Here is a 19,860-nt window from a genome sequence, read left to right as displayed (position 1 = left end):
GCCTCGCAGGCCAAAAATTCCCCATGGGCTGGAAATTCCCTTTGCCTGCCTCAGAGGCAGGTTCTGTTGGCCCAAGTGACTTGGGGATGGGAATTCTGCCTGTCCTGTACAAAGGCTTATGATCCCCAAACAAACAGTTTCCCGCCAGGCTGTGGTCCAGGACCCATGTGCTTCTGGAATTCCATGTAGCTTTGATGGCTAGGATAATCTTTTTTTCAATTGCACGACCTTTTGAGTTCCCTGTTCCAGCCTCCTGGAAAGTTAGGAACCTGCTCATTTGCACATGCTAGTGTAAGTTCTCAGATTGGCTGCTGCCGTGTACTCTAAATGGAAGGGTGCCTTGGAAAGCCTGAAGGAAGATTTAATGGCTACAAATGCATCTGTTTACTTTCTAGTATGAGTGGCCAAGAGAAGAGACTTAATCCCAAAATTCCAGATGGAGTATTATCTAGTTATTGCTTGGTGACAACCAGACCCATAGCAAATCACTGGAATCTCCTATATCCCATCACAGATTTTCCGAGATCTTTTGGAGCAATCTTCCTCCACATTTCATTCGTTTTTGAAGTGAGACTGTTTGGCAACAGAGAGCACCAAAAATACCTCCCAGTCTCTTTCTGAGTCCTTGGAGAGCTGCTGTTAGAGTGAAGCACACTGGGCTAAGTGAGCAAAATACTATGGCCTGATATAAGGAAACCTCCTTTGCAACACTAGAATTCATATCCTAGAAAGGCTTGTGAGAACACTTCATTTTTGCTTTCAATAAGAGACTGGTAAAATCTTTTTTTTTAATGGTTTGTCTTCATCTTTTTCTGCTTTTGCATTCGATTATTTTTCTCATATCTCTCTCTCTCTTTTCAAATTATCCAACCACCATGGCTGGTGTTTTGCTTTTCATAAATAAAGTTCCATTGTGGAAACTGCAGGAGACACAAATCACAAAGATCTCCTTAACCTTGGCAGCAATTTTCAGCTAATCCTCCTTGCTCAATGATTAGCTTTTGCCATTCTGGTGTCCTCCACATATTTTGGACTACGTTTCCCATCAGCGCCAGCTGGAGGTAACCAGGTTGGCAAAGGCTGCTGTAGATAATCCTGCCACTCTTCTCAGGTGTTGGATCACACCTTGCTGAAAATACATGTGCAACTCTTTGACTTTTAATAATGTATGTCAGTTGTTTTCAACCAGTGTGCCTGGGCACCTTGGGGTGTCTTGAATGATGGTCAGGGGTGCCACAGGCAACACTGGCCTCTGTCCCTCTTTCCTTCCCTCCCTCCCCTGATGCCCTCTCGTGTCTCTGCATCCCAAAGGCTTGCACAGCTGTTTGTTGCAGCAGCCCTGGCTACAAACTCCCCAGGCAAATGGTGCCTCTGGGGCTGGCCAGGGGGTGCTGCCCGGAGGACTCCCAAGGAGGAGGGGAGATGTGAGGAGGCTGAGGGAACACTCCACAAGGGAGCATGTTTGAAAAAGGGTGAGAGGCTGCCAGCTCTGCAGGCAAGGGGTGACACAACTGGGCTCCTGAGCCCCACAGGGGTGCCGCAAAAAGAATGTAGTTGGTTAAGGGATCTGTGGACTCAGAAAGGTGTATGTTCTTTCATTGACCCTGAAGGTTCAAATAATGCACATCCTTCAAGGAAATGCCTTTGGAAATGTTGCTTGATGTCAGGCTTCTTCTGCTCCCTTTCCCTAACTATATTTATGATGCAAACAGGACACTCCAGTTCCCTTGTTCCCAGCACTACCACTTCAGACTCTCCAGCCCAACAGGGCTATGATGCTAGGGGCCGCATGCTCGATTGGAAGGATCCGGTTGGCTCGTCTGAAAACACAAACCCCTATGTGGCCGTCTCATCCCATAATCACCAGGACAAGAAGGGTAAGGCCTTGGAAATCATTCTTCCTGTGGTGGCGAGGGAGGGGAGCGGCTGCAGTGTAACTGCTTCCAGCTGGAGCGCAGCAACTTGCAATAAAAACTCTGGCCCTATAATTAAAAGCTTATCACACACACAGGCAGAAAGCAAAATAATAAAATTTTAAAATTGGGTTTCGGCTGCCCAGTGACTCAAGAAAACCACACAGAACAAATGTGAGCGTATAAACTTTGGGTGTGCTGGAGAACAAGACTGGGGAGTTTTAAGCTAGATGAGATGATGGTGATAGGAGATGACCTATGTGCTTTACATTATTCACCATTCCACACTTCCAACAAAGTGTATGGAAGTACTTTTGATGTTTAATTCATTTAAGCTGCATGTTCAAGCCACTTAGTAGTGTTACGGAAAATCCCTTGAAATAAAGGACACATTCCACCTGGAAGTTCCCCTGTACAAGCCTAGTTGACATTAATAACAGCCTGCAGTGCTCCAATTCATGTTGATAAAGTTTCCTGGTGGATTGTGCTTGAAGAAACAGGGCATATTGAGCCACAAATAGCTGTGGCAGGAACAGTTGATGCCATTGTAATTGTCCTTTCTCTTCTCTTATCATTAAAAAGATACCCATATTGTCAACATTTTGCTGTTTGGTAGCTCAAATATTAGTTGTGGTTTTTTTAAGTGCAACTTTACAGCGGGACAAGTGCCAGGTTTCTAAGTTCTTCACTAGAAGTCCCACCCGCCGTTGTGCACTCTCTCAGGCAGCTAATCATAAGGCTGCAGTCTTTATTCCATTTTCTAATTAAACATTAGAGTGAGGGCGTGTGTCCACAATTCCAATTTATAGCCCCCCATAATTGAAACGGCACATCTTTGAAGCAGGGGCGATTAGGCACTTCCTATGATATCCATCTTTTGCCAGTTGCTGCAACCTTGGATTGGCTATTTTCGCATGCAGTGTGATCGCAGTCACAGATGCTCAAATCTTGAAAGTCGTCTGGTCCAGCTTTTCTAATGCTTCTCAACAGGGAGCTTCGGCTTCATCTGTTCTGTCTGTACTTTTGCTACACTCAGTACCTTTCATTTCAGTGAGAGTTCCCTACACTACTCTGGTTGAAGTGGCTTGAGCTCCCAGCTTAAATGAATTAAGCAACTAGGTTCTTTAATCTTCTCAGCTGGGGGGAAATGCTTTCTTTAAGGTAGACTTTAGGACAGAATCCACTACAACGCTGATGTCATGCAGCTTCCCTTAATTTCAATAGGAATCCCACGGGCAAAGAATAGGGTTGCACAGCTGTAGTGCTCAGATGACAGCTTTTCGGTGAGGAAAGAGCACTTTGGGTCAAATTTTTCTCTAGTTTAAATTAAGGCAATAAGTTTTTCTGCAGTTTGGGGTGCAGTTCTGTCCCAGTTACCTGGAAGCCTAAGTTCCATTGCCCTAAATGAGGCTAGCTTCTGAGTAGACACGTCTGGTAGCAGGCATTGACATCTGTGTAGACATTGCACGGTACATCCATTGATTATCAGTGAACAGTGATGTCTACTCAGACATAAGCACCATGGAGATCAATGGGGCTTACTCCTAGGTAAGTGTGTAAGGTTGTTGCTAATTTTAAGAACAGAGGAAAAAGTTAATTGGTGAATGAAAGGCTCCATTGTTCATTCTTGAAGCCCTTTTAATTAAGGTCAGTTACTCTAATGGGAGCTTCGGTTTATCCAAGTGTAAGTTGCTAGGTAGGGACGCGGGTGGCGCTGTGGGTTAAACCACAGAGCCTAGGACTTGCTGATCAGAAGGTCGGCAGTTCGAATCCCCATGACGGGGTGAGCTCCCGTTGCTCGGTCCCTGCTCCTGCCAACCTAGCAGTTTGAAAGCATGTCAGAGTGCAAGTAGATAAATAGGTATGCCAAAGTGCAAGTAGATAAATAGGTGAACGGCGTTTCCGTGTGTTGCTCTGGTTCGCCAGAAGCGGCTTAGTCATGCTGTCCACATGACCCGGAAGCTGTACACCGGCTCCCTCGGCCAATAAAGCAAGATGAGCGCCGCAACCCCAGAGTCGGCCACGACTGGACCTAATGGTCAGGGGTCACTTTACCTTTTACCTAAGTTGTTAAGTAGTTCCTTCAGTATCTCAAGAACAGCATATAGATGTTGTATTTATTTGTTTGAAAGAGGTATACACCACTCTTCAGCAAATCTTCCAGGGAGGCATACAAAACAGAATTTAAAAAAACACACAGTAAAAGGACTAAAATAATAAAATTGTCTTTGCCTGGTGCTGAATGTTAATGTCAGGCAAGCTTCCCTGAGGTCCCACTATGGAATGGGATGTCACCAGGCACATTATCTCAAATGTTGGAAGCACCTGAAAGGAATGTCTTTGAAGATTACCTCAATACACAGGCATGTTTGTAATGAAAGAGATGTCCCTCTGTTCCCAAGCTATATGGAGTTTTATACAAGCACTTTGAATTGTGCTCATAAATAGACTAGAAGCAAGTGAAAAGCTTTTCAGAACTGGTGAGGTATGTTCCACCAACTACTCTCCGTCAAGCCCCTTTTTTTTGGAACTTCAGTTTCTGAAAGTAATTCAAAGACAGCTCTACATACAACACATTAGTCAATCCTAGTTGTTCCTAGAGAATTGAAAACATGAGTGGAGCAGATTTTAGTCGTATGGATATTTATTTATTTATGGGCATTCGGTTAAAAGGTGGGATGATGATAATAATATACATATTTTTCAAGCAGCTGATAAATCTCTAGTTTAAAAAAAGATCTTACAGAGTTGGTAGAGTGCACTTCTTCTTTGTGGTTTTTGAGACTGCACAGCAGTTGACTGAATGGGCAAGCAGACCTACTTAAGTCATATTGCAATGACTTCAAAATTTCATTGCAATCTCCTTCCAAATTTCAAGGCAGCCCCCAGCGTAAAGCTGACAGGCTATGATTGTTTTCACTTGAATTCTCCCTAATGATGAGGTTACCAGAGAGACTTTATTAGCACTTGAACGTGCATATTTAAATATGGATTCTTAGGGGCCTAATTAGGAATATGATCAAAGCTGGAAGCAGTCTATACACGTTAAAGAGGGTGAAAAAACAATGGTGGCAGAGGTGACTGCATGGTTGTTTACCATTATCACATATCTGTGTGCTGTCTCTCCTTCCCTTGCCCCCTTCAAGCCAAGCTGGCACATAAAAAAACAAAACTACTGATATTCCAATTATTATTATATGAGGGCAAAGGAAAGAGTTGTTATGCATATATTTTTTTTTGAAAGAGAGCATTATGCTTAATCTTTCCTATGTTCACTTTGGTTGTGGGTTTATTTTCCTTCACAAAAGTTTTCTTCCTGCCTTATATTTTTATTTGACAACACGCTTTCTCAGTTTGTTTGGGGGGTGTTTTTTTTGGTGGTTCTGTTGTACCTGTGGAAGGTGCTTTTGCGCTCTCTCTCTTTCCCTCCTACCCAAAAACCGGACTTGCCTTTTTAATTGTACTAATTCTTAAGCCACTTGCTGCTTGGTTTTCAATGCCACTGACGCCTCGATGATGTCACATCCATATGTTCCGCTTTTAATTCAGCGCAAACATCTTGAGGGAATCATCTTGAGAAGAGATGCAAGAAATGGGGAGGGGGGATAATTAAATGGGTTGACTCATGGGAATGTGACATTTGTGTGCACCGCAGCTTTGGTAGCTAAATATACTCCGGAACTGCTGTTTGGAGAAACCTCACAATTCCTGCCAAGATCAAAATGTGGATTGCAGTGCCTAGCAAAGAGGCTGTGTGCATTGCCTGCCTTCTGGCCTTATGCATTTTGGCCATTGAAAAATATATTCCATTTGGGATGAAGGAAGGGAATTCGACAACAACCAACAGTTCTTCTCCACCTTTGCTTGGCAAAAATTTGCAGCTTTTTCTTTTTGCTCCCTCTTTTTTGCATCCCTGCACAAATACCTTTCCGGAGTATGTTTCTGTTTTCTTTCCTTTCTTGCTGTGTTTGCAGTGTTAATTTAATTCTGTGTGTTTCTCACCTTTTTACAAAAACCAGTATTTCTCACATTGCAATCTAACCTTCCCTTCTGCTGCCATTGTACATAGTCTCTCCCCTGCCCTCTCCCATGGTAGAAAATCCTTTCTGTGGAATGTTCCAAGGCTGTACCCTCTTTACTATAAAGTAGTATTACAGTGCTGTGTTTAGAGATCTCCTACTAACCAAAAGAATATAAACAAAGAAAATGGAGTAATTTTCTCTAGCAATAACAGGGCCTTGCCTCCTTCATTGCTCCCCCACCCTTCTTTTCTGCCTCTTTTCTTCTTTAGAAATTCCCAATAAATTTCAAGTCTCAGATTCATTTTGTCAAAACAACTGTTCTGTTTTAACTCTGTCATTAGCTGTCTAGAACCTCTCAAGCTATCCCTTTTTAAGTTAAAGTGTTGAAAACTAAACACAGATGTGGCTTTCACTTCATTGTTTTTGCTAAAGTTGTTGCATTGTTCATGTCATTCAAAAGTGGGGGCAGAATGGTTTGTTCCATTTAACTCGTGAGTTGCTTTTTTTTTAGCGGTATGTGCGTCACTTTTCTTTGCTCACAGTACTCAGTTAAGGAAAACCTCTCTCTGGTAAAGTGATCCTGGGCAGCCTTGTTTCTCTTGAAAACGCAGCGTTAATCAGTCCTCAACTTACAATTCCTTAGAAAACGAGAGAACAGTGCTTCCGAATAAATGATGCACTCCGAGTCTGTTCCCACGTTCAGCTCTGCCAACTCATTTCCACAAACTGCTATTTATGCGAGTTGTTTACCCTCTTGAGCAGTATGATGTTGGAGTCCCAGACTCACGCGATCCCATGATTCCAACTCCCATCAAGCGAAAAATGTTCACAGGAGTAAGTTCACGGCTGAGCAGTGATTTGTGAAAAGGAGCACGCGGCCAAATGGGGAAGATGATTCTCTGTTTATGGCCACAATTACACTGTGAGCTGCCTTGAGGGCCCCAGAGAGCTGAGAAGTCAGTTATAAATATACAAACAACCATAAATATTACAGAGCCTGCATCAAATTTAGAAAGCTACTGATTGAAAAAGATTAGTTGGAGACGTACAGTTTGTTTTAATAATATTGACAAAACTGACATCAAAGGCAACTAGAAACCACATTTATTTCTGCATGCACTGCTCATTACAAAAACCTGGCTTATTTGCATCTCAAAAAAATAGAGGGGGTGTTGCAACTCACCATCTAACTGGGTTTCAGTGACGCTATATTGCTGGGAAATTTAAAAAAATCTGCAGTGAATGGTTACCGTATTTTTCGCCCCATAGGACGCACCTAGCTTTTTGGGGGGGAAATAAAGGAAAACATTTTTTATTCCCCCCCCCCCCAGGTGCGCTGCGCTAATCCTGAAGCTTGGGGCGTGCGGAGCTCAGCGCGCCCCAAGCTTCTGGGTGCAAGCAAGCTCTCTGCTAGCCCTGGGAGAGCTGGGTCTCCCACGGCTAGCGGATAGCTTCCTGAAGCCTGGAGAGAGAGAGGGGTCAGTGCGCACCGACCCCTCTTGCTCTCCAAGCTTCAGCGAAAGCCTGCATTCGCCCCATAGGACGCACACACATTTCCCCTTCACTTTTGGAGGGGGAAAAGTGCGTCTTATAGGGCGAAAAATACGGTAATTCAGATGCTATATTCCTCACACAGAGGCCCTAAAAGTGCTCCTTTGTAGTGGCACAGCAAATAGGAGGCCAAATCTTTGTGATCAATCTGTTAAGTAGATTGCCCTGAGCTTATGGACCTTTCCCCTGCTGCCCATCGGTAGTGTAGGACACTGTGGTAGAATCCCACACACACCAGCGTTTTCTGTGACTTCTACCCTGCGTTGGAATAGTGTCAAATCAGCCCTAAGTTCCATGGTGCCATCAGTAAGTAAACGTAAAGGAAATAGACAGTATCACTTACAGTGTTTCTACTGTTCAAACCATAATTTAATCAATGTTGATGGACTGCTAGATAGCACTCAGAAGACACCCAAAAAGCCCAATTACTTAGTATTACTAAATAGATTCAAGGACTTTGAAAGAAAAGGCTGTATATTACCTGTCGTTGTTTTTTAAAAGTTGTTGTATTCTTCTGCTGGCAAAGAATCCTCCACTAGGTTTCCACCAAAATGGACTTGGAAGTGTCCTCCTCAGCTGAATACCCTACGGCCCACTGAGGCTCTGGGTGTAAATGATGAATGGGCAAATGATGTTGAAAAGCTGTGTCAGTTCAAGTAGCAGCTGCATAATCAGTTCCATCTTTTGGGGCCAGGAAGGAGCTCTGTGCCTAAGACACATATGGCTGGAGCCACTCTCATTTTAGTAAACCATTCTGACAACCGACATCAAAAGCAAACCCTTGAAAACGCAACATTAAAGAAAAAGGCAGATTCTCTCCTTTGTTGAGCTGGTTTTACGGTAGTGTATTTCTCACGCTTGGGGTGATGGGGTTTCCAAATAGCACAACATGGCAGAATTAGCCCCTGTCTGTCTCCATTTCCGCTGTTTTCCTCACATCTGGCAGAGAGGCCTGCGACAAAAAGTAAGAAATTTTGTAATTGTAATCTGAGTAGTATTTCATACATGCAGGAATTTTATTTATTTATTTGCTTTCTGTGAGGAACTTCATTTTTTAATACATTACAAAAGTTCTGTATCCTCATTTAGATCCCAATAAAAATACTTCCCACATTTGAAGTCTGACCTGTATAAAGCCCTATAGATTATGCCCCCTTAAGATACTCTTTGATGAATAACAATCAAATTATTGAAAACATCCTTGTTTATAAAATACTTATTATTCATGCGTGTCATAAAAGGAATTTTTCAAAATTACACTGGAGATTTAAAGATAGTTTTAAAATGAAAAGTTTCTATGAGTTGATAGGAAAGGGATTAAAGTGAAATAATGAGAAACCGATGAAAAATGAGATGGAAGCAGTGTCCTTCCAGAGTGTGCACAGAATAGCTGCATGAGAAGTTTTGTTAAGAGATAAAGAGGAAGAGCACTAAGTATCAGAGTATTGAAGAGTGACAGTTATCAAAAGCCAAAAAGGACTATCGCGTTGCCACACTATGAGTCGCTCATTCCTTCCCAGATTCAAAGTGTGCAAAGCAGTAAACATAGGTCATAATGTTGAGTGTGTGTATGGTAGCAGAACATACAGTGTTGTTTAACCACCACTGAATCACCATCTTGCCCCATGGTTAGTAGATTTTTCACAACACAAAACTTATTCCCAGAAGCAGATTTATTCCATTAATCCAGGGCTGGCTTCATGATATGTAAATGCATGCGAAGTCAGGGCTGTAACTTTTTTTATATATTAAACAAAGAAATATGCCTTTGTGATCTATCAAAGCAATATCCGCACCTAGGTGCACAGATTCATCTAGCAGGCATGAATCTCAAATTTGCAGGTCCGTTTCGTGCATCTTTTTTTCCTTTTTCACTCTGGCAACTTGTCAAAGGCGAGCACAGAGCATCTAGAAAACAGCTCAAATACTTGCCTCAGTGACTGACACTTCAGATGTTTGATTCAAGTCCCAGCAGCTGGGCAGTGTTTTCATAAAAAATGGACCTGCTTAATGTCCTTTGAGCTTTGAGCAAAATGGCAAGGAAATATGAGGCAGGCAAACAAGCACTGGAGCGATTGAGCCGTCTTTGGTGACTGAGCAAGGTTGTCTGCTGTTTGAAATAAAAGGAGCAGGGCCTTTACTAAGCAGCCATTTATCCTCTTCCTCCAGCCAGTCTCCCAAATTACTCTGGAGATAGGCTAAACTTGAAGGTATTCTGAAGTGTGTGCTTTGCCTCTAAATGTGCTTGCTTCCCATAGGAGGTCCTCACCCCAAAAAATATTATCAGCTTGTACCTGCTTATTTATTTTTATTAATATACCGTATTTTTCGCTCTATAAGACACACCAGACCACAAGACACACCAAGTTTTTGGAGGAGGAAAACAAGAAAAAAATATTCTGAATCTCAGAAGCCAGAACAGCAAGAGGGATCGCTGCGCAGTGAAAGCAGCAATCCCTCTTGCTGTTCTGGCTTCTGGGATAGCTGTGCAGCCTGCATTCGCTCCATAAGACGCACACACATTCCCCCTACTTTTTAGGAGGGAAAAAGTGAGTCTTATAGAGCAAAAAATATGGTATTTCTGTTCCACGCTTTACTAAAATGGCCACAGGCTGGTCTACAAAAAAGGTAATATAAAACAAAACACACTGTAAGCAAAACAATTTTTTTTAAAACACCCCACATAAATTACATCATAATATACTTTGCAGCATCATAAAAAATGACTTAACCCATTAGCCTGTAAAAGCCTATCCAAAAAGGTGAGACTTAGGGTCAGGCCAGCTGCTTTGTAGATTGGGTTCTAGGAGATGTAGTTAACCCTTCCCTTCCCAAAGCTGCCATCAGCTTGGAAGGGGGAAGAACAGTATCTATACTGGTTTCTCCCAACCAACTATCCATTGAGGTGTTAGCATATTCAGACGGGCAATTTACATTTAGGAAACGACATTGGAGGAAGCAGTTAAAGTCTTTCTTCCCAAGCAACCTGTCCTCATCTCATGTGGCTTCTGGCTGGCAGAACAAATCGGTGATGCCATGTACCAAGTCTAGTTTGACTCTTAGACAGTGTGGCGCCAAATGCGAACCATGACATTCAGTGATTCGGTTCCATGTGTTTAAATTCCATTTATTTCAAGGACAGAAAGTTCCATAAACACTTAATTCAAAGAGAGCTTCACCTTGAGTGACTTGTATCCATACTGAATTAATATTCATCCCATGGAGCCCAGCAACAAATAATTGTTTAGCCATCCCAGCTTATGCTACTGGCAACACCATGGCACATGTACAAATCTGGGGAGAAGAAATAATTTCCTTGTTCATATTTAAAACCCTTTAAAGGCTGTAACAACATGAAAAGAATCACTGAGCATATTTATGCTGTTAAATTACTGCTGGTTTACACTTAAATGGAAATATTCTTATGGATATTTAAATAATTCATCTTTCTTGTTAGCTTTTTATAGAATGTGTTTAGCCTCAATGATTGCATTACTTAATCAGTGCTTGTAATAATTTTATGACAACCTAAATTCTGGTGGCCCCCAATTAAGACCCATCATTTTCTGTAAGTTTCTAAGTGCAGTGTCAGAATTTAGCATTGTTGTAGGACACATGAAGTCTCAAGACATCACCTGATTAAGGTTCTCTAGAGGGCAAAATTGGATTTCTTCACCAGTTCTTAGATCCTTCCATACAAAATAAGCCAGTGAAATCTGTTTGCAAGTTATCAGTTTTTATTCTGTGTTTTTAGCAATGATGGGCAAGCGTGGAATTGCTTATCTGAGCAGGCAATTGCTTTGGAAATAAGAGTAACAGGCTCCACCCCTTCTTGCCCTGTATGCTTTATCCTGTGTTGTTTCTCACAAAATTAAAATGAGGATGGCACTTTTGCCCACTTGAGGACTACACTAGAATATATTTACAGCCTGATCCTAGCAAACAAACATTAAGACTGCAACTGCCCTGTATCACATTATTAACCCGTTAATATGAGTGAATACAGACGACTGTGCAAATAACCACTTAGTAAGCTGGGCACCTGCATCGCCCTGCCTAGTGGTAAGGAGAATTTCAAGAGCAGAAATAAAAGGTTTTCCTCACCCCTTAGCAGGAAAAAAGCATCAGCAAGATAAAGCAGGAGACCAGTTTACCAAATGGCCATGTAGTGGTAAGGCATGTTGTGGTATGTCATCACTTGCCAAATAGCTGTGTAGTCTCTATAGTCACTTGATGTCTGTTATTCATGCTAAAGGTTTTCCTACCATCGTGGAGCAATCAATGACATCGTAATGATATTGCACTGGCATCATTCCCGTTAGATTTAGGATTAGGAAGGAGACTCAGAAAACACCAATAGGACCCCATCATCTTGCAAAATGTAAGCCCATTTTTCATTCCAAAATGCATAGCAAGTTATTAAAGAATGGGGAGATTATTATTTTTTTATCCTCCCTACGTCAAGGCCGAGGCTGACCCCAATGCAACCAAAACGTGCTGTAGATTCTAATCCTTGCGCTCTCGTTCTTGGCATTCTCACTCATCAGGGCCAACAAAGATTGTGTTGCGGACAAGTTATGCCCCTTCCCCCAAGGGGCAGGATCTTGTCCCCTGACCTAATACTGCATCTTTGAAACACAGGATGTGGTCAGGGACAAGCAGGTGGCTCTGCTCCTTACCTCCAACTTGGACCTGGTGTAGCTGGAAGCATACAGACTGTCTTTACCTCTTCATCTGTGAGGCAGCTGGAGTGCCAAATACTCCGCAGGGAAGTGCCCCTCAGTGCCTGCTACCCGTCTGCAGATTGGCGCCAAATAGGAGCAGTGGAGATGCACCAATTTAATCTTCCTCTGGCAGGCATTTTGCAGCTCCCAGCTTCCTGACAGGTACAAAAACAAGGTGGATTTGTAGCTGGTTGACTGACCAAACCCAAAGACTGCTCACTAATGGTCCCTCGCCATCCTGGGGGAAAAGTGACAAGTGGTGTGCCACAGGCCCTATTGTTGTTCAACGTCTTTATAGCCAACTTGGATGAAGAAACTGGGGGGATGCTCATCAAATTTGTGGATGACACCAAACTAGGAGGAGTATCTAATGCTGCAGAAGATAGAACCTGGATTCAAGATTACCAAAACATATTGGAGACTGGGCCAAAACTAACAAAATGAATTTCAGTAGGGACAAGTGTAAGGTTCTGTACTGAGGCAGGAATACCCAGCAGCATAAATATAAGGTGGGGACACCTGGTTTAACAGTAGTACAGTGGTACCTCGCAAGACGAATGCCTCACAAGACGGAAAACCCGCAAGACGAAAGGGTTTTCTGTTTTGGAGGCGCTTCGCTAGACGAATTTCCCTATGGGCTTGCTTCGCAAGACGAAAGCCCATAGGGAAATCTCCGGGGACCTCTTTTAAATGCTGGTGGTGGGGAGCAAAGCCTTTCCCCCCCTCCGGCCTTCAGAAGAGGTCCAGGAAGGCCGGCGGGGGCCGAAAGGCTTTGCTCCCCACCGCCAGCATTTTAAAAGCAGTCCGGGATAGCAGGGAAGAGCTTCCTGCTATCGTGGACGGCTTTTGAAGGCAGGCGGGGGGGGAGCAAAGACTTTCGCCCCCCGCCCGCCTTCAGAAGAGGTCCTGGACGCGCCTGTCCTGGAAGCCGAAGGAGGAACAGAAGGGTCTCCTTCTGTTCCTTCTCCAGCTTCGCAGCGACGCGCCTGTCCAGCGAAGCCCGAGGAGGAACAGAAAGGTCTCCTTCTGTTCCTTCTCCAGCTTCGCTGAAGGGGCGCTGCGCCCTCTCTGCACAGCGCCTCTCCTGTGAAGCAGAGGCGCTGCGCAGAGAGAGAGAAGGTGCAGCGCCCCTTGAACGACGCGCCTGTCATGCGAAGCCGAAGGAGGAACAGAAGGGTCTCCTCCTGTTCCTCCTCCCGCTTCGCAGCGACGCGCCTGTCCAGCGAAGCCCAAGGAGGAACAGAAAGGTCTCCTTCTGTTCCTTCAGCTTCACTGAAGGGGCGCTGCACCCTCTCCCTCTCTGCACAGCGCCTCTCCTGTGAAGCAGTCTTTGTCCCTCCTGCCTGCCTTCCCAGGGGCTTTTACATCGCCCCGGACAGCGGAGAAGTCCTCCGCTGTCCCGGGCGATTTTAAAATGCCACCCGCCAGCATTTTAAGATCGCCCCGGACAGCGGAGAAGTCCTCCACTGTCCCGGGGTTTTTTAAAATGCTGGGGGTGGGAAGAAAAGCCCTTGTCCCCCCCCCCAGCCTTCAGAAGAGGTTGGGGGACAGACTGTCCCCGGACCTGGTCTGAAGGCGGTTTCCCTAGGAACGCATTAATTGATTTTCAATGCATTCCTATGGGAAACCGTGCATCGCAAGACGAAAAACTCGCAAGAAGAAAAAACTTGCGGAACGAATTAATTTCGTCTTGCGAGGCACCACTGTACATGTGAAAAGGATCCAAGGGTCTTAGTAGACCACAAGCTTAGCATGAGTCAACAGTGTGATGCAGCAGTGAAAAAAGCTAATGCTATTATGGGCTGCATTAACAGAAGTAGAGTGTCCCAAGCAAGGAAAGTTATAGTACCACTCTACTTTGCCTTGGTCAGACCACATGTGGAGTACTGTGCAAAGTGTGCAGAGCAGGACAGCTAAGATGCTGGTCTGAAAACCAAGCCTTATGAGGAATGATTGAGGGAATTGGATATGTTTAGCCTGGTAAAGAGGAGACTGAGAGAAGATATGGGTAGTCAACTTCAAATATCTAAAGAGCTTGCAGATGGAGGAAGCTTGTTTTCTCCTGCTCTGGAGGCTAAGAGAAAGGCAATTCCAACTATACATCAGGAAATACTTTCTCACAGTAAGTGTTGTTCAACAGTGGAACAGACTCCCGTGAGAGGTGGTGGCCTCTCCTTCCTTGGAGGTTTTTAAGCAGAGGTTGGATGGCCATCTGTAATGTCTGATCTATTTGAGATTCCTGCATCACAGGGGCTTGGACTAGATAACCCTCAGGGTCCCTTCCAACTCTACAGCAGGGATGAGAAACCTGTGGCCCTCCAAATGCTGTTAAGCTACAGCTCCCATAAGCCCTGACCTCTGGCCATGCTGAACAGAGCAGAAGGCAGTTGGAGTCCAACGAGTAGCACAGGTTCTCCATTCCTCCATAGCTTGAAGCCAAATATATTTGTTTGGCACTCAGCAAGTGTAGAACTAAAGCAGATTATAGGTGTACATCCATGTTTGGGCTGGGGAGGCAGTGGGGAGCATCCTTTCCCCCCTGCAGCTGCAGTGCTGAGAGGAAGCCTTTGCTCATCTCACACACCAGAGCATGGCTGATGGCAAGGGAGCTGAGCAAGATAGCTAAACCCTGCCACTCTTTAAACATAATGTTTCAGCCTCAGACCTTTTTTTAAGGCCTGCAGACAGCACTCTTCTCATGGTGAATGCACACTGGGGGGGAAGCAGGGTTGTGGCAGGAGGCCTCAGTAGCAACCTAGACACCTTCACACAGCATTTTGTGTGCTCCCTAGGATCATACAAGCTGTATGTGGATAGGGACCTTTACAGATGGCAAAAGGGTCAGAGGGTCAACAAGAGGGTCAACAGAGCATAGGCTCTGCTTCCAGCCTATGCATATTCATTTCAACATATGAAAACAAACTCTGCATGCTTGCACTTAGGGCAGATCCATACCATATGTTAAATGTACATCCAACACACATGCATGCAACTTCCCCCAAAGAATCCTGGGAACTGCAGTTTGTTTTGGGTACTATACATTGCGTTTCTGTGAGTAGGAAACTGCAGCTTCCAGGATTTTGTGGGGTAAACTAAGAGGTTAAGGAGGTCAGGACCACCAACGCAATTCTTCTATGCCTGTTGATCCTGTCTCCTGTCCATAGGTTGCGGTCATGGCTTACCACCACAGTATCACCCCCTCCTAGATGTTCAGTGTACACACATTCATACTGTGAACAGTGTCAAATGCTACTCTTTAGCTAAAGTACTCAAAAGTCTACTATACATATTAATCTCCTACTTAGACCTCTGTAGTCCAGGATACTTTAGTGCCAGGTTATATAGAATGGGCTCCCAATATTTTATTGCCCATTTTGGTTCACTTTCTCTTTGGACCCATTCCAAGAGCTTCAAATGTGTGGGGGGGTGGGGATGCCTAAGATAAAATAGCTTATACATATCCATGTCATTAGCTAATCCAGTAGCACAATACCAACAAAAGCCTTGGCAAATTTTGTTCCTCTCGCCCCTTTCCAACTCATATATACCATCCAATCAGGCTTTGTTCCAGTGATGGCCATGGTTCAAAGTATTTGCCAAACACAAACATCTCATTAAGCAAGCCAACAGCAGTGTTATTGACGGACACTAGATGCAGGAAAGGCATTTGAGCAATCTGCTAGCAAAACGCTGGAAATTTAATTTCTGGCTTCGTCTTCTAGCTGCTACTCTATTGTTGTTCTAGGCCTATAGACTCTGTCAGCATGGCACAAAGCAATTGTATCTTTCGCCACTAACCTTTTAAAGGTCTCCCGAGATTTAAGGGATCACAACACAGATTAAACGTACACAGAACAGCACACTCCTACCAAGACAACATCCAGGGTTTTTCTCCATAAAACATTCATGCCCTTTCAGAGCCATAGTGCAAAATTTGCAGAGGCATTTCCAAGGGCGTTTTCCTGTGTTTGCTTCAATATGGGCATCGGAAGAGATGCCTTAGGCACAGTCTCAGCAAGACTCAAGATTGATTTTCCATGTTAGTAGTCCTCTTTGAGTTGTATACTCCTGGATACAGCTTTCACCCTGCTTCATAAAAAAACCCTCCCGTGCTTAATCTTAAAATTATTATTATTATTAATAATAATAATTATTATTATTATTTATACCCCGCCCATCTGGCTGAGTTTCCCCAGCCACTCTGGGAGGCTCCCAATCAAGTGTTAAAAACAATACAGCATTACATATTAAAAACTTCCCTGAACAGGGCTGCCTTCAGATGTCTTCTGAATGTCAGATAGTTGTTTATCTCTTTGAAATCTGATGAGAGGGTGTTCCACAGGGCGGGTGCCACTACCAAGAAGGCCCTCTGCCTGGTTCCTTGTAGCCTCACTCCTCGCAGTGAGGGAACCGCCAGAAGGCCCTCGGCGCTGGATCTCAGTGTCCCGGTTGGATGATGGGGGGTGGAGATGCTCCTTTGGGTATACAGGACCGAGGCCGTTTAGGGCTTTAAAGGTCAGCACCAACACTTTGAATCATGCTCGGAAACGTACTGGGAGCCAATGTAGGTCTTTCAGAACTGGTGTTATGTGGTCCCGGCGGCCACTCCCAGTCACCAGTCTAGCTGCCGCATTCTGGATTAATTGCAAATTAATTAAATTTGCAATTAATTAAAACTAAATAATTTATGTGGATTCTTTGAAACAATGGCCCCACCTTTTTTCCAACTTGTCATTGCATTAGTCCGTGATTAACTAGTGAAAATGACTTCATAGGATTTCCAGAATTAAAGAACCCTAGTCAACTTCCTTGCCCCAAGGCAACTTACCCTGTTGGTGGGGGTGGGGCAGGTGTCAACAGGCAGGGCCCCAGGTATCCCGCCTTTCATGTCAGCACAATAGTGGTGGTTTAAGGGACTTGTTGCATTAAGACCCTAATGCGCCATATGCATAAGACAGACAATATGTAAATGCAGAGTTTGTTGCCAGTTAAGAGGGCTCAAAATATATGCTGGGTGACACTGAGAGTTCAAAGTTTCACAAAATGCTGTTTCTTCGTTGCTATTTAAAAACTGATTAGCCATATTCCCATTCTTAATATTGTAGCGATTGTAAGTGGGAATCAACCCACACACACAAGAGTCTCTTCATATGAATCTAAGCATGCAGAAGTCCTGCTGTGTTCGCTGGGACTTACCTTTAGATTTGCATGCATCTGGTTGAAGTCCAAGGGTGTCCGTGGAAGCTTAGGGTGCATACTTCAGCAATAGTGTGGGGGCTGCACCTGTTATTGAAAATTTAAATTCCTCAGGTTAACCTTAACATAGCTAATCATATACTTCATTATTTATTATTATTACCACATTGTACTTCCAACACATATTAAAATACTTTTTAAAAAAATAATAGTTATATATTTACTCAAAAGCAAGCTCCACTGAGTTCAAGAGGGGCTTAAAGGTAAAGGTAAAGGTACCCCTGCCCGTACGGGCCAGTCTTGACAGACTCTGGGGTTGTGCGCCCATCTCACATCTATTGGCCGGGGGCCAGCGCTGTCCGGAGACACTTCCGGGTCACGTGGCCAGCGTGACATCGCTGCTCTGGCGAGCCAGAGCCGCACACGGAAACGCCATTTACCTTCCCGCTAGTAAGCGGTCCCTATTTATCTACTTGCACCCGAGGGTGCTTTCGAACTGCTAGGTTGGCAGGCGCTGGGACCGAACAACGGGAGCGCACCCCGCCGCGGGGATTCAAACCGCCGACCTTTCGATCGGCAAGCCCTAGGCGCTGAGGCTTTTACCCACAGCGCCACCCGCATCCCTTCAAGAGGGGCTTACTCCCAGGTAAATGGGTTCAGGATTTGCATCCAGTTTGACAATGAACTGAAGTGAAACAGGAGCAAATTAGTTAACCCACGGGGCTCTTTGATCCCATTAATAAGTTGTATAATTACAAGGCTTATATCTCAGGATAAATGCTTAGGCCAAGAAGATTAATGTAAGAGCAGGCAACACTGCTGATTCTGTAACGCACGTGCATTGTACTTCCAGATTAATTTTTTGGGGGTTCACTGAAATTCTTCAAGGTCATGGAGTTGTTTTAAGAGAAGGGATGCATAATGCCCTTACATTCCTGCCCCATCCACTACCCTCCACCCAGCAAAATCTGTTCCCTGGATTTACTTCGGGCTTCAGATTCTATCTTGGAGATAAATTCATCCAACAAGAGAGCATGTCTTTTATTATAATATTGCCTCAGAGAAGCAAGTTAACCTCCCGGCAACCCTGTTTGCTATCTGTCTCCAAATACACAATAAATACTCTCAGTGGCACGTTCTGCGTATTTGATTTTCCACCACTAGACTGCATCAATCTCTCATCATTAACTCCTATAAATCACACTTTTTGAAACGGAGGGTACTAATTCCAAGAGCCAAGGTCTGCCTTTCAGTGGGTTTTTTGACAGCTTATTAGCACTTTCCCAAGAATCTCAGAGGATGTTCTTCATGGGGCAAATGCCTATTAATTAGCTACCTGAGGTATTTAATCCAAGGGTTGGGTAATTAGTTCAACCTGTTCGCATTTTGCTTGGCTTAGTGTAATATAGGAGGGACAATAAATATATTTTAAATATGTTTATTAATTTCACTCTCCCTGCCCTTACACAACTATGAGTGCCGTGTGGTTTCCGAGTCCACAGTGTCATCTCATAAGCAGGGGACAGAGGCAGGCATGAACTGACACTGCCATGTTAAACCAGGGTGATTTGTATCATCCGCTGAACTTTGGTTCCCTGTTCATGATAAAACACCGGACATTTGGTTCACACCTTCCTTCCATCCAATTTCATGCTGGGCCATGCACTACGGGGAACTGTACACACTAAAAACACATCCAAAGCACGTTCTTCTCCTTAAAGAATTCTGGGCCCTGTAGTTCACTCACCAAGTTACAATTCCCAGCTATCCTTCACAAACTACAGGGCCCAGAATTCTTGCGAGGGAAAGAATGTGTTTTGAGTTTGCTTTTTAAAGGTACACAGTGTGTGTACAGCCACTTATCCGTTCACAGCAGTTCCCTATTCAATTTTTAAAAGGCTGTTGGGATTAAATAAGTGTCAGGCACTCTTAAGTTAAACCAAAAGAGAGAAACAGAAACACTTGCTACTTTCCCTTAGGGGTTGTTGGCTTGAGACGCCTCCATTGGTTTTAGAAAGCTGCAGCAAAGGAGCTCTTTGCGAGTTCCTGCTCATGTGACAGTTGCCCCGTGCAGGTGGGTGACAGACAGGAGAGGAGCAAAGAAGGACTAAAAAAATTCCAGGAACCCAGAATTCACAATAGCATTTCTTACATTTGCAACAGGGCCTTGGTGGCAACATCCCATTTGTTTTGTGCCGTCAGAGAAATAATGTGCCTTGAAATGGGACCCATGAAGATGAGATATAGGCTGCAATTAGTCAGGAACCCTGCAGTAAGCTATATTCTCATAAGCATATAGAAATCTAATGTATCCCAGCTGCTTTGAGCTTTTCCCAAAGTAAACAGCTGGATGTGTTTTAGCTCATCCCAGGCATAGCAGAAAGGTCCTAAAATGTATATAAAGATCTAACAGAACCTACAGCATGGGATTAAGAGTCGAAAAGGCATTTGCAT

At 44.1% G+C, this 19,860-nt stretch overlaps 1 protein-coding gene across 7 annotated transcripts in view; it reads left to right on the top strand.

Annotated features, from left to right (window-relative positions):
* SEMA6A (semaphorin 6A) overlaps positions 1 to 19,860 on the top strand; it is a 183,339-nt gene that overhangs the window by 152,024 nt on the left and 11,455 nt on the right. For 4 of the 7 annotated variants that reach the window (XM_082191549.1, XM_082191548.1, XM_082191546.1 and 1 more), the window contains one exon: positions 1,713 to 1,877. The exons of the other annotated variants lie outside the window; for them this stretch is intronic. In XM_082191549.1, the coding sequence (XP_082047675.1) occupies positions 1,713 to 1,877 (165 nt within the window). The remainder of the gene's footprint in view (positions 1 to 1,712; positions 1,878 to 19,860) is intronic. 7 annotated transcript variants of the gene reach the window in all.

Source organism: Podarcis vaucheri (genome assembly GCF_965113315.1).
Source record: "Podarcis vaucheri genome assembly, chromosome: 11".
Lineage (NCBI taxonomy): Eukaryota > Metazoa > Chordata > Lepidosauria > Squamata > Lacertidae > Podarcis > Podarcis vaucheri.
Note: the sequence above shows the minus strand (reverse complement) of the source record. Positions and strands in the feature narration are given on the sequence as shown.